Source organism: Zasmidium cellare (genome assembly GCF_010093935.1).
Source record: "Zasmidium cellare ATCC 36951 unplaced genomic scaffold M409scaffold_53, whole genome shotgun sequence".
Taxonomy (NCBI): Eukaryota; Fungi; Ascomycota; class Dothideomycetes; order Mycosphaerellales; family Mycosphaerellaceae; genus Zasmidium; species Zasmidium cellare.
The window spans coordinates 114266-127273 of record NW_022986997.1 but is presented as its reverse complement, the minus strand read 5'-3'; the positions used below and the strand labels follow the sequence as shown (position 1 = coordinate 127273).

General features: G+C 53.8%; 8 protein-coding genes across 8 annotated transcripts; 2 read left to right on the top strand and 6 right to left on the bottom strand.

The window, feature by feature from the left end:
* Window positions 1-243: 243 nt before the first annotated feature.
* On the bottom strand, window positions 244-840 carry M409DRAFT_60369 (uncharacterized protein; the record flags this gene model as incomplete). Its single annotated transcript, XM_033814453.1, has 1 exon — window positions 244-840. One exon carries the CDS (start codon window positions 838-840, stop codon window positions 244-246), a length of 597 nt encoding a protein of 198 aa, XP_033660854.1.
* A 1843-nt stretch (window positions 841-2683) lies between these two features.
* Window positions 2684-3456, top strand: M409DRAFT_29574 (uncharacterized protein; the record flags this gene model as incomplete). Its single annotated transcript, XM_033809536.1, has 2 exons — window positions 2684-3016; window positions 3073-3456. The coding sequence occupies 2 exons, from the start codon at window positions 2684-2686 to the stop codon at window positions 3454-3456; spliced, it is 717 nt and encodes a 238-aa protein (XP_033660853.1).
* Window positions 3457-4691: 1235 nt separating this feature from the next.
* Window positions 4692-6715, bottom strand: M409DRAFT_29573 (uncharacterized protein; the record flags this gene model as incomplete). Its single annotated transcript, XM_033809535.1, has 2 exons — window positions 4692-4797; window positions 4848-6715. The coding sequence occupies 2 exons, from the start codon at window positions 6713-6715 to the stop codon at window positions 4692-4694; spliced, it is 1974 nt and encodes a 657-aa protein (XP_033660852.1).
* A 9-nt stretch (window positions 6716-6724) lies between these two features.
* M409DRAFT_34901 (uncharacterized protein) lies at window positions 6725-6925 on the bottom strand (the record flags this gene model as incomplete). Its single annotated transcript, XM_033810335.1, has 1 exon — window positions 6725-6925. A coding segment is annotated over one exon (201 nt), but the record flags the coding sequence as incomplete, so codon positions are not given.
* A 330-nt stretch (window positions 6926-7255) lies between these two features.
* Window positions 7256-7746, bottom strand: M409DRAFT_29572 (uncharacterized protein; the record flags this gene model as incomplete). The annotated part of the gene is made up of 4 exons (XM_033809534.1): window positions 7256-7331; window positions 7393-7528; window positions 7580-7666; window positions 7728-7746. 4 exons carry the CDS (start codon window positions 7744-7746, stop codon window positions 7256-7258), a joined length of 318 nt encoding a protein of 105 aa, XP_033660850.1.
* A 297-nt stretch (window positions 7747-8043) lies between these two features.
* On the bottom strand, window positions 8044-8896 carry M409DRAFT_29571 (uncharacterized protein; the record flags this gene model as incomplete). Its single annotated transcript, XM_033809533.1, has 2 exons — window positions 8044-8741; window positions 8800-8896. The coding sequence occupies 2 exons, from the start codon at window positions 8894-8896 to the stop codon at window positions 8044-8046; spliced, it is 795 nt and encodes a 264-aa protein (XP_033660849.1).
* A 277-nt stretch (window positions 8897-9173) lies between these two features.
* On the bottom strand, window positions 9174-10103 carry M409DRAFT_37827 (uncharacterized protein; the record flags this gene model as incomplete). The annotated part of the gene is made up of 1 exon (XM_033810804.1): window positions 9174-10103. One exon carries the CDS (start codon window positions 10101-10103, stop codon window positions 9174-9176), a length of 930 nt encoding a protein of 309 aa, XP_033660848.1.
* Window positions 10104-10739: 636 nt separating this feature from the next.
* Window positions 10740-12539, top strand: M409DRAFT_37826 (uncharacterized protein; the record flags this gene model as incomplete). The annotated part of the gene is made up of 8 exons (XM_033810803.1): window positions 10740-10817; window positions 10866-11048; window positions 11098-11304; window positions 11356-11433; window positions 11484-11596; window positions 11649-11821; window positions 11874-12254; window positions 12307-12539. The coding sequence occupies 8 exons, from the start codon at window positions 10740-10742 to the stop codon at window positions 12537-12539; spliced, it is 1446 nt and encodes a 481-aa protein (XP_033660847.1).
* Between the last annotated feature and the right edge of the window lie 469 nt (window positions 12540-13008).

Here is a 13008-nt window from a genome sequence, read left to right as displayed (position 1 = left end):
GAGCGTTCTCACGAGATGTCGAATCAGGAACTTCGGAAGAGACTGAAAATGTGGGAAAGCAGTAGGCATCGAAGGATGTATTTCTGAAAGACTAATCTACATGATGAAAGCGAAAACGCCGGACTCCCAATTTCCCAGAACCGTCAGCTCGTCAAGCTGTCTGGATGCGTTGCTCTGGGCGTGTGCTTCTCCTAACGGATGGTTCAATAGCATGCCATCATCGAGCGGAGTGGCGAAGGTCTATCAGTCATCACCCGTGAGGTCGATGACGACTTTGGCCTTCTTTGAGTTGCCGGGATTTGCCTCCGTGCTGGTCTCGCCTTCAGCCGAACGCTTGCGCTTCACAGCTCGAGTGCTGGTCGAAGCAGTCGCCTTAGCCTCGCGATGGCCAGAGCTACGGTCTGCAGATGATGCTGGTCCCATTGGCATCTGCTGGACGGCTGGAGCTGGTTGAGGGACGTTGTCGGTCAAGGCAATGCCGCTGCCAAAAAATCCCGGAGGAACTAGCAACGTCGTCCAGTCAAATTGCTCGAGGAACTCGTACATGGGCTGGTCGGCTGGAATCTGGACACCGGTCCAATTGATCACCAGTTGAGTTAGGCGCCGCTCACGAGCACGAACATCGATCTCTCGGTCCGAGATTTGATTAGCGACGTCATTGATTGCAGCCTCGCGCAGGTCCAGCTCCCATTCACGGTCTTCCAGCTCATTCTGACGCTCGACGAGCTCGACGTCAAGGGCATCGGACGATGGAGATTGAGGAGCAGAGGGAGACGCTGCAGGGGAGCTCGGAGAGCTGACGTCGGAAGCCGGGTGTGCTGGGCTGGAGTGGGACGACATGGTCGATAGTTGTTTGGGGGTGACGGTGGTTATTCAGGGGAGGAGAAGCTGCCTGGTGGGGTCGAGTTGTATGAGTGAGCCTGCAGCGTATGTCGGTCTTGGGAAGATTCAGAAGTTATGATGTGGACTGCAGAGCGACAACCGGTGTATATATAGGTACCGAGCGGGCGTTATAATGACACAGTACCGTCGTGTGTTGTGTTTTCGTTGGTATAGAATGCAATTGTAGCCAGCTGAAGCAAGTGGTTCAGACGAACAAGATGCTTCAGCCAAGTGCATGGACAAAGGCGCCCAGGAAAAGGCCTTCTCAGTCACAGGCTTGGGCTTGACAGCTTGGGCGAAGTAGCCCAAACTTTTATAACCATGGAACAAGTCCATTATTACCTTCAAGTATCTTTGCATTGAGGTTCGACGTGTCTCAGCGTGAAAAGGAGATCCCGAGACAATGATTGAGCTTCGCACCTTGCAGGCAGCTCGTATCGCAGACGGCGGATCTAGCGACCGAACAAATGAACACTTCATGCCTAACTATGCGACATACCATAAGACAGTATCACTGACTAGAAGGTCTTACCATCACTTGAGCCTAGAAGAATCCACCATAGGTGGGAGGTCCACCGCCCCAATTTTCATACTGCGGGCCGCGCTGGATATGATTTTGCCAAAGTCCAGCATTGTTGTACCAGCTCCTGCCCGGCTGGCCCAGCCATCCGCCGTGGTAGTCGAAGTGCATTGTCGGATGTCCAGAGCTGCGATAACGGCTTTGCGTAGAGCGTTGCAAGTTGCGAAGTCCAACGTACTCGCGCGGGCTGTAGGTCGGGTTGCCCCATGTCGATCCGGCGTTGCCTGGCCCTACCCAGCCATGGTTCCAACCTGACATGTTTGGCTCTCAACGTTTTCGGTAGCGATGGAGGTAATGACTTAACGGCGGTTTTGACAATATTGTGTCAGGAGAGTCAGGGTGCCGGTGTGTGAAAGTTGGCCTTGATATACATTTCATCATGCACCTGTGAACGATGATAGTCTGCAAGGTGTGAGTCTGTAAGGAATGGGTCGAATGGAGGACACATATCGTACGCTGTGTTTGTCCTGCAATCTACATCTCCGGCTCACACGATTATGAAGATTGCGCCTTTCGGCATTGGTGTGCCTCAAGAGCGATGGCGTAATCACTATATCAGCGGCAGTCATTCCATTGGCGAGAAAGTAGAAAGCAGTACAAACGAAAGCTCGTTTCATGTCTCAAAGTTACCGCAGGACCCGTCTCAGGATTAGCAAACGCCCCAAGCAGGTATATGCACACTTCCTCTCATTTCATAGCACTGTGGAGCCTTCAATCGTAGCTCAGTATAGAAGTCAATCATCCGTTTATAGAATGGGGCGCCGGTACGCAGCTCTAAAATGTCCGTCTGTGTACTGCAAGACTGCGGGGCTCACTGGGAGACGCACAGTGGCAAATCGCAGCAGCAATTCACTCGCCCGCCGATCTTCACATGCTTACAAAAGCCCCGATGTACATCCACTAGCTCTGCGGGGTCACCGCCTTCGTCGCAGCTCGCTTTTCTGCCATTCGCAGCTTCAACAACTCCAACAACATCGACAACCGCCCAACCACCGACAGCTCTCACCAACACCCGTTCTTCGATCGTCAACGCGCCGTCAACCCAACCACGTCCTCAACACACGAAAGCACGTAGCTTATCTCACACATACCGAGTCAACTGCGACAACATGTCCGACAACGTCATCTACGACAGTATCCGCATCTCGCGCCTTGCCGGCGAGTTGGCTGTAGAGCTGGCGCGCGCCAATACCCACGCCACCGCCCTGCAAGCTCCGCAAGATGAGCGAGGAGATATTCGACCGCGAAGAGGACCTCGAGATTCGCGAGGGCCACGTTCAGCGACGCTGGGACACGGTCGTGCGAGAGGCAAGCCTGCACGCCGATTCCGTCAAGAGACTTGCGGAGCGCGAACAGGCAGTCCAACAGGGTGAGGAAGAGGTGAAGAGCAAGGAGCGTCGATTGCAGTTTCTCGACGACCTGATGAGCGACGAGACCGCGTCGGAGTTGACACGACGCCCTGGTCGTACACCAACCTGGGACGACCTGCGCTCCGCCTACCGCGATACCATGCTCCACGCGGACGCCGAGCTGCGGCAGTCTCTCACCAACGGCGTTCGTGGCCTGCACGACGAGACTCAGCACACTATTGGCCCTTCTGAGATCGAGAGCCCAGCCTCTCGGTCCCCTACCCTACCTCACCTGGCGGGCAGATGGACTTCGCACCTACCGCCACCTCTCCGGCCTCACCACCCCAAGAGCAAGACGTCGGATCCCTCCTCACGTCACCGACATCTCCAGTCGAGCACAATCGCGACGAGTACGACTTCTTCCCACCAACGCTCCCAGCCAATGTCTTCCCTCCAATGCCAGCAGTCATGGCCCCAGAGTCGCCACTGCGGCCTCGTCGTCGAGATCCTGGACATGCTCCTCCACCAAGGACCAAGAACCCGATTCATCTATACACGGGCAAGCCCATCCTCAACTACAACCCGAACAGCTTCGATCCCGCCAACAACCCCTGGGCAGGAGATCCTCGACTCAAGTTCGATTGAGGCCGCTTTCTATTCGCCTCGACCTCGCCAATCTCTTTTGAGATTTTCTTTCTTCGACTTGACACACTCCCTTCGACATCACACTGCTCTTCAAGACGTTCTTCGACTCGTTTTGACGCTTTCGACGCTTTCGTCAACCCCATCCCCTTTGTTCCTTGACCACACTTTCCTCCGGTTCGGGACTACCATCGCTTTTCCTTTGTTACGTTTCGATCTCACATTCAAGATACGTTCTTTGTGCATTGACTTTCAGACGACCTCGATTTGACTAAGCGAGCGCACTCTACAGATCAGCCTTCCGCACATGCAGCTTCTCACGGCAGAGACACACAACGCCAAGATGAGATGTGGAGTATGGCCCTGTTCGAGGCCGTGGCGCCGCCCACATCAAGAAGGCTGGCAGGAAGGCGCTGTGATTGTTTCTCGGGTTGTGTGCATGAGCTTTTGGGTTTTGAGTTCAAGTAGAGACGCTTTCTGGAATGCTTTTAGCTTGTTTTTCACGCGAATACTTCTGCCCGTAGTATTTTTGAGAGTTTTTGGGGTTTGCGTTGTTGATGATTATTTGGCAAAGGGGGAATGAGTACATTGATTTGGAAGCCACGGTGTTTCATAGTCGTAGCTTGGAAATGCCAGTTTGAGAAGATTGAACATGAATACTATTGTCAGCGCCCTGCGCCCAGCGTCTACAACTCTGTCGCCCATGCCTTCAGCACATCAGTTGCCCCTGTACCGCTCTTCATTCGTTTTCATCCTTAGTGACAATCTTCTGGTTATAGCCGCTTTTCTCTGCAGACGATACATTGCCATAACCTCCGATATTCGCCCCCCGGTCATTCATTCTCTTTCCTTCTTCCATCAGCACCGTCTTACCAGAGGCGGATGTGGGAGGCTTGGTTCAATCAAAGCTGTTATCAGAGAGCTGGCCTGACCGGTACAATCCAGCAGCGATGTTCATACCCAGGAACAGCTCAGAGGAGTACATCGCATTGGTGCTTCGTTGCCATACCAGGAGCCGACCATTGACTCCACGGCAGCATGGGCGTAGACACTACACGAAGAGCAAGACATAGTCCAAGCCATTGATCAATCACGCCACGAGTATGCCCTGGTCTGACATGTTGAACTCCTGGCTGTTGCTGTTACCATTTTCGGTCATTTCGTCGAACACCGTATCTATCGCTCGACTGGGCCTGTTATGTTTTGCCGACTTTGGGTACAATCAGCCCACAGAATCTTCACCGTGGCAAAGCGGGCAGGTTCAGCAGGGGGTGTATGGTTGTGCCACGGTCATCAAGGATAGGAAACCCCAAGTTCTGAAGACTATTCTCGCATTCGTTGTCCCTGTTGTAGGTCAGTTCCAGATCAAAACAAGCGGGCCTTTGAAGACTTACCATGAGAAAGGGTCGGTGTAGCCCTCAGCTTGAGCTTGGCTGTTGCTATTGAGGCTGCTAGCTCCCAGATTCGAGCCCATTTCAGGGCTGATCGGCGCACTGGCAGTCGGTACAACGGTGGTACCTTGAAGTTGCGCCATGATCTGATCTAGTGTTTGGTCGGGAACTCCAGATTCATCCTCGAGCTCTGGCATTAGACTGAAGTCGACATCCTGAATCCCCAGTCCGGCGACAGCGGGCATTCGCTTTGTGAGCATAAGATCTACCACTGGGCGAGGCACAATATCTGCTTGGGAGTTTTTGCTCGTCATAGGCGTAAGAGGTATCATTGAAGGCTCTACTGCAGTTCTCTGTCGATTCGAGAGTGCGTGCGAGAGCTTCTGCTTGGCCATGGACAGTATGGGAGACCCTGGTGTTGCCAACAGCGCTGTCCGTATGCCTTGCAATGCTGATGTACGTTCCGTTGCCTGAAATCTCTCTGCATGATCAATGATGATCGTCCAAAGTACCTGAATCAATGCTGGAATCGCATGCGGCTGGTACATGTCAATGTTCGTCGTATATGTTTGAGAAAGCTCGCGGATTCTCGATGCAGAGACCTTTTGGTCATCATCTTGCCGGCTTCTGACCAAATCTTTCGTAAGGCGGAGCAGATAAAGTGTCAGTCGTTGTGGAGTCAAAACATCGAAACTACCGTTATGCTGTCGACGCCTGGATCCAGTATCGGCGGGGCCATTGGAGTCGACGACCTTTCCGTCGGAGCGATCACCTGGCGATTGGTCTGTAGCGAAGACCTCTGCGAGCTCATGTGCGGCATCGCCAAGCTGGTTGAATGTGCTGAGCGCCAACATTGGGCCTGGATGTTTCGTGCGGCAGTAGAAGATCCCATCAACAGAAGCCCACTCTTCCATGCCATCCTCCTCCACCTTGCCCATATTCGACAGCGGTCCATGCCACAGGTACGGCATCAAGCGTAGCTTGGTCGCAAGAATGCAATCGAGCATTTGGTAACCGCGGAAGACGTGCGTGAACTTGTCTTTGTCCTTCTGCAATCTCTCTCCGGCGAGCTGCAGCGCCTGAGCAGCTCTGCCCACAATCACCCATGCTTCTTCGGGGCGTCCCATGTCCACGTATGCCAGTGACAATATGAGTAACGCTTGCACATGGCCGAGTTCCACGGCTTGGTACTGGTTGGGTATGGACTCCAGGGCTGTATGAAGCAACTCAAGAGCCGTCCTTACCGAGTCGCTATCTTCTGACGCAGCTTGAAAAGCTCGCCGTACTTCAGCGGCAGCTAGTATTGCCAGCAGGCAGCTGAAGCAGCCTTGACTAGGGACCTCTTGCCCTTTCGCGTACTGATAGTACGTTCGGTAGACATGATGGCGCTCGACGATAGGGAACCAACTGTGGACAACGATGAAGTAGGACTCGATCAAGGCAACGCTGTGGTCGGGAAGCGTTGTTAGCTCATGATAAGGAGAGTGTGGTCCCTCAGTTTCAAGAGCCTTGAAGGCATTCATTGGCCGAATAGGCTTCTGAGATGTAACGCCTCGGGCGGGACTGTTGACTGTCTCTCCTAGTTGTGCTGGTAGGATGCGGTATCTTGTCGTCTGTCGCAGGTTCGACTTGTAAAGCTCTTGCTCCCTCTCGACCTCCGCCTCCGTTTCGCCATCACCGGTCCTCGGAATGAGACGTTCCATTTCCTTTCCCAGCTGGCTTTGCCTCCATGACTCCGCCAGATCTTCCACGAGATGGACTGCCCATGAAGAACCCTCTAAACCTTCGTGGAAGCGTTCCTCCAGCATTTGGATCAAAACATCCTCACTGCCTTCGACTTGTTCCAGGACAACACCGAGCAAGGCTTCCATTGCTCGGACATATCCGCTTCTGAGGCCTCGCCTCTTCTGCGGCGCTTCGTATGAACATGTCTTCCTGGATGAGAGACATGTCGAACAAGAGGGCAGCTCTCCATCACACTTCAGCTTGCCTTGGCGGCATTTGGTACAGGCTCTGGCCGTTCTTTGGCGTTTTCGTGGTGGGTCGGACATGGTTGAGGTTGCAGAGGATTTGAATGCAACAACGGATAATGAAACATCCTTACATCTGTGTCGTGCTGCAATGCTTACGGATGTTGTGTCGGAGAATAGCAGTTGCGAAGCTCCTCCGGGCTGACCGGCCCGACGGAGTGACGAACGTCCTGAAGCCAATGTCGGGATGGCCGAATTAGGAAGTTGCCCGGCACAGCCCTTAGCGAACTCAATTGTACAGTACAGTCACTGGCAGGCTTGAATGGAGGACACTTCGAGCTGCTTTGGACCATGGTGATCAGGTAGCGGTGGCTAACCACATAATGATGGGACGAAGGTGGAAGCAACATCCTCCAATGTCCGGCCCTCATCCATAGTCGCTCAGGATCTATCCTTAAACTCCATATCGCAGACCACAACCTCATCGAATAGCTTTGGTCTCAGGTCTTCAGTAATCCTGCGAACCGTCAATCAGCCCAACCTGCACTGTAGCTCAGACCGGTCGAAGAAGATCATACTTGACGTGGGCGGGATGTTCTGCGTATACAGGCGCATCATCTGGGCCATCGAGCACCGCCACGAGAGAAACATTGAAACCTTTGGCCCTGAAAGCTGTCGCTGGTAACGGTGCTCCTACGTCGACGTAGCGGAGACCTGGTCGATTATGAGCTGTGAAGCCTTTGCTTAGGAACGGGTTGATCGTACCGGGAATTACACCAACGAGACCTTCGACCTGAGTCTGCCAGCTATCGAGGTCGAATTTCTCGTAGGACTCCTTGAGACGGAACAGAACTGGACCATGGCATCAGTTGGTAGACCTATTGCAGCAAGGGAGCTGCGTGTAGGGGCTTACCGATGTGGTAGACGGGCATAATGAGAAATGCTAACAGGCACGTTCGCGGATTGACGCAATGAAAAGGAGGTGGGGGAACTTTCAGCACTTGAAGAAGTGTTTTTGCTCTGTATGGTATCTCATGCAGTCCGCATAAAGTCAATGCCGAGGCCCTTCTGACTCCTTGCACACCTTTTCATCCCGGTCTCCTTCTGAACAAAATCCCCAGAGCTTCACGACTGACTGTAGCATGGTCAGTGCTGTTGCTGCAATGGTATATCTTGTTGTAGCTGACTTGCTGCTCAGGGGGAGTTTGCTTTGAAGCAGGATCACGGCCTCAGTGGTAGCGGTATTCCACGCGCGGCTCGACCGAGGTGACGCCACGCACGACCTCCAGCATCTTGCACGGAGGATAGACGCACGAGGGGCCTCTCACGATGAGAAGCGTCTGGGTGAAGTCGTAGCGGCTGACAACACCCAAGGTGAGCACATTATCCTTCTCCGTAGCGCTCGCCTTCATCTTCTCGTTGACTTTGTCCACAATCGTGTTCTTCTCCTTCTTGGTCAGGCCGCCTCGCAGGCGAACGACGTACTCGCGCTGGATGGTCTCGGCTTCGGCGCCTCTCGGAACTGGAGGTTGAGGCTCTCCGACCGGGAAGGGCCACAGCTGGGTGGTGACGGACTCGACGTCTGGGATCTGTCGAATCTCGCCGGCGAGCGATGGGCGGTCTGGGATGACGATGAGAAACATCCCCAGGTAGTCGTCGCCAGTGGAGCTTCCGACCATGGTGTACGGCTCGTCTTGACCATCGTCGATGCAGTCGAGGATCTTCGCAACCACCTCTGTGTCTTCATCGTAGGACATGCCGGGACGGAGGCGAATTTGGTACTGCTTGTGCAAGGCGGGCTGCTCCTCGGAGTTGCTGGGCAGGGACTTCATCACGTTGGATGGAATGGTGTACGGACCGGACTTCGCGGCCTCGCGGCGGACGCGGCGAATCTTGTCGATGATGTCGAGAAATACCGGGTCGTGGACTAGATGAGTGTCAGTATATGCCCCCGGACATCGCGCACTGCTTGATTAAAGGCCTACATTTGTCGGAGTGATACTTCGGTGGAGTAGTCTTGCCAGAGCCGTCGCTCAAGTGGGAGAACCGAGAGCAGGCGACTGCGGTGGCGAGGGAGCGCATGCGAGGATGCGAGGCATGATCATGGCGCGACGAGCGAGCATCGTGACCGCCATGTTGCTGGGCACGTGGTGGTTGGTCTGTATGCACGTGTTATGCACGTGTTGCTTTGGTTGCGTGCTCATGGTTTGTGTCGGCTTAAGTCAAGGGGAATTTGGCAGCTGCTGGCAAACAGAGCCGACAGATCAAAGTTCGCGCTAGCGCTTAGTGTTTGAAGAACACTTTCACATGCCAAATCTACCAAACAATCCAAATACATGCCTAGACTCGGCGACAGCATCTACATCTTCGGTGTGACTAGAGAACTTTCGTCAGCCGCCTTTCGCAGCTCCCTCCAAAGACCGTCGTTGTCCAACTTCTTCACCCTCTCCTCGCCCGCCCACGCCCGCCACTGATGCTCCGCTTGATGGCCAACGACATGGATCCCTTCGATGGTCCGCCAGCCATGCTGCTCCCCGAGCTGGATATGTCTCGTGCGCCTTGGCCTATAGCACATATCAAGGAGAACCCCTTTCTCGGGCCTGGCCAAAACGGCAGCCAAAATCGCTTTGACGGTCTTCTCTTCGTTCGTGGAAGGCTCGAAATCTGGAACAGTGCCGACGATATATGTGGGCGTGGCTGAGCCAGCTAGCTGTTCCTCAGCCAAGAGATGGACGATGGACGGCTTCCTGACGTAGTGCGCTTCGACATCTGCCTGGAGATCCAATACTTCTTGGACATCTCTGTTCAAGATATAGATCGTGCTACATCCCATCTCGGTGGCCAAAGCATATACAGCAGCGCGTGCAGCTCCACCAGCCCCGATGACGAGGCCTATCTTCTGCGCCGGCTCGTCCAGTCCCACGCTGCTCTCTTGCAGAGCGCCAGCTATACCACACCAGTCGAGGCTCGACCCTATCAGTCTATCGTCTGTAGTATGGGTCACTGTGTTGCAGGCATTCAGAGTCTTTGCGAGGTCGTCGTACTCGTCCAGGTGGGCCAATACGGTGTGCTTGAACGGCATCGTGATTGCTGCTCCGGCACACTTCTTCGACCGCAGCAGCGCCAGGCATTCCTCTATCGAGGGACACTCCTTGGTATGGTACGTCCATGGCAGTCCGAGAGACTTCGCGATGTAATTGTGCATTGGTGGTCCAACGGAGTGCCCGGTGCCAATGCCGAGAAGGTATATCTCTCGTGGCTCCAGGGAGATGTTCGATTGTCCGGTCATGGCTGATTTACGTCGGTATTGGTTTGAATTGGCCTGATCTCACGCTTAACGATACTCTTAGAAGTCTTACTTCCATTGACGTGAACAGGTCAGTTACATGGTTCAGAACGCTTCGGAGTATATCTTATCCGACCACGATTGGGCGTCCCGTTTCGCGAGCTTCGTCTTCCTCTGATCACAGTGGAACCTGCCTTGCGAACTGAAGGAGAGGGAACTTGATCGCAGTTTGAACTTAGCAATGACAGATCTGCCAGAAAGCCACTGTCGTTGGGGACTGGGCGCACGTAACAGGGCCAATGGAGTCAATAAAAACGCCCGCGGCATGGAGCCACTCGTGTCGCAGAGACATACCACGAAGGGCGTTCAGTCCATGGCCTGTTGCATTCGACCGAAAGTGCGGCGGAAGCGGCCTAACGTGGAGAGTTGGCAGCCGACTTGATCGTGAAGCGACCGAATCGCCATTTCGAGGCAATGGTTCCGCTTTCGCAGCCTTCCGACACGGCTAAGTTCACAGCCGAGACGCAATTCGCAACCCCGACATCACATGACGGAGGACTTGAATTCGAGGCATCAAAAGAATCGCATTGGGATGGGCAAAGCATATTGACAAGACTCCCGTATAGGAAAAATATCATCATGGCCAAGTACGAGACAAGACATTTTATCGATGGCAAGTTCGTCGAAGGGTCGCCGAGCCAGCGATTCGACGTAAAAGTAAGATACATGGAACGATCAAAGCAACAAGGACTGATACTTGAGCAGAACCCTGTGTCAGGAGAGCTCATCGCAAGCGTGCCGGCTGCTTCAGAGAAGGATGTCCAGCTTGCGGTTGATGCAACCAAAAAGGCCCAACCAGCCTGGGCTGCGTTGGCTGCGAAGGATCGAGCGAAAGTCTTGAGGAAGTTCGCAGATCTCATGGAGCAGAATGCTGGATATCTCGCAGAGGTATGTCGAGAGACATTGCAAATTCGGGGCAAGTGCTGACATCGAGCAGCTCGACGCCGTGTGCATGGGCAAGCCAGTCTCAGCTCATCGCGGAGAGGTTGAGACGGCTTGTGATATCACGAACTTCTTCGCGGGACAGGTCGAACAAGCATATGGCCAGTCAGCGCTCAATGCGCCGAATCATCTGAATATCTCGCTACGACAGCCTTTCGGTGTGGTTGCTGCGATTGTGCCTTGGAACTTTCCTACCATGATTGTAAGCTCTTCAGTGGCAAGTTATCATAGAGCGTTTCTGACTAGTGTGAAGTGGTGCCATGAAGTTCCGCCTGCCTGTGGCGCTGGCAATGCCGTCATCTTGAAGACGTCAGAGAAGAGTCCTCTTAGCGTGAGTGCTTTGTCTACTGCTATGTCAGTCTCGTCTAATACAGAATGCAGGGTCTTGTACTTGCGGAGCTGGCATTGAAAGCAGGATTTCCTCCAGGCATCGTGAACGTTGTATCAGGGGCTGGTCCCACGGGTGAGCTGCTCTCGAGCCATATGCAGATCAGGTGAGAACTGCTGTTCTGTTAACGAGGATGACTTATCTAACGACATCTGCAGGAGAATCAGCTTCACGGGCTCAACCAGAGCTGGCAGAGCTGTGATGCAAGCCGCTGCAAAATCGAACTTGAAGTCGGTCAACCTGGAGCTCGGTGGCAAGTCTCCCTTGATCGTGTTTGCGGATGCGGATCTGGAAGCAGCAGCGGAGTTGGCAACGACGTCAATCACATACAGTGCGTCAGGTTTGATCTCTTCCGCTGGACGTATACTGACGATTTAATGTAGACTCAGGCCAAGTCTGCACAGCATCTTCACGAGCTTACATCCAAAAAGGGGCTGCGGACGCCTTCAAAAAGCTACTTATCGCTCGCTTTGAGGCGCTGAAACTTGGGGCCCCAACAGCCGGAGATACAGACCTCGGACCCCAAGCAGATGCAGTGCAAGCAAAAGCAGTTGCTCGGTTCCTCGAAGTTGGCAACCAATACGGGAAGGCTCTGACCGGTGGCAAAGCATCGAACGTCGGCGAGAACTATGTGCAGCCGACCATCTTCTTCAACATCAAGGACGACAGTCGTATCAATGTCGAGGAGGTGTTCGGGCCAGTGCTCGTGCTGCATGAGTTTGACACAGAAAGCGAAGTGTTGCAGCGGGCGAATGCATCAGAGTGTAAGTCGTGCAATTCCTGTAAAGCTGAGCAGTGCTCACTTACTTGACACAGACGGTCTATACGCTTCTGTGTTCACATCGAATGTCGACACCGCTCTTCGCGTTGCTCGAGGGCTGGAGGCCGGCAACGTTGGCGTCAACTGTACATCGCCTTTTGACTCGTACGAACTACCATTTGGTGGCTACAAGGTCTCCGGGATCGGAAGATCTAAGGGTTCAAATGCAGTGCTGTCGTGGCTGGAGGAGAAGTCAGTGTACATTAGGCAAAAGCCAGGGCATTATTGACACTGGGCACAACATGTAGTAGAATTATGAGGTCGTTCAACATGGTTTCAAAAATTTCACCAAGCTGTTCGCCAAGAACTGGGCTGCGGTCATTATCGCCGTGATGGCAACTCCGCGGGTTCAACATCAGGCAGCTCAAGAGGCCAAAAGCTCCTGGCCGCGTGAGGATCGGCTTCCATCAGTGTCTGATTCACCACCTCGTAACTCCAAGCGCTGTTTTGAGATTGCTCGTTGTGACTATGCCAATGTGCTGGTGGCTTCTCAGGCTCGTCAGTCGACTTGCCTCGAGGAAATCTTTTTCTCCTTGCGACAATGGTCCCGAAAGCTCCAAGCATAACGAGTGCAAGCGCCGCAAATGCTGCTCCAACTCCGATCCCAACTTTTGCTCCAGAGCTCAAGCCCGTGTTTGGCTCTGTCTCCGTACTCGTCGACGCTGGTGGGTTCATTGTGGTAGTGGGCGCGCGCTGTG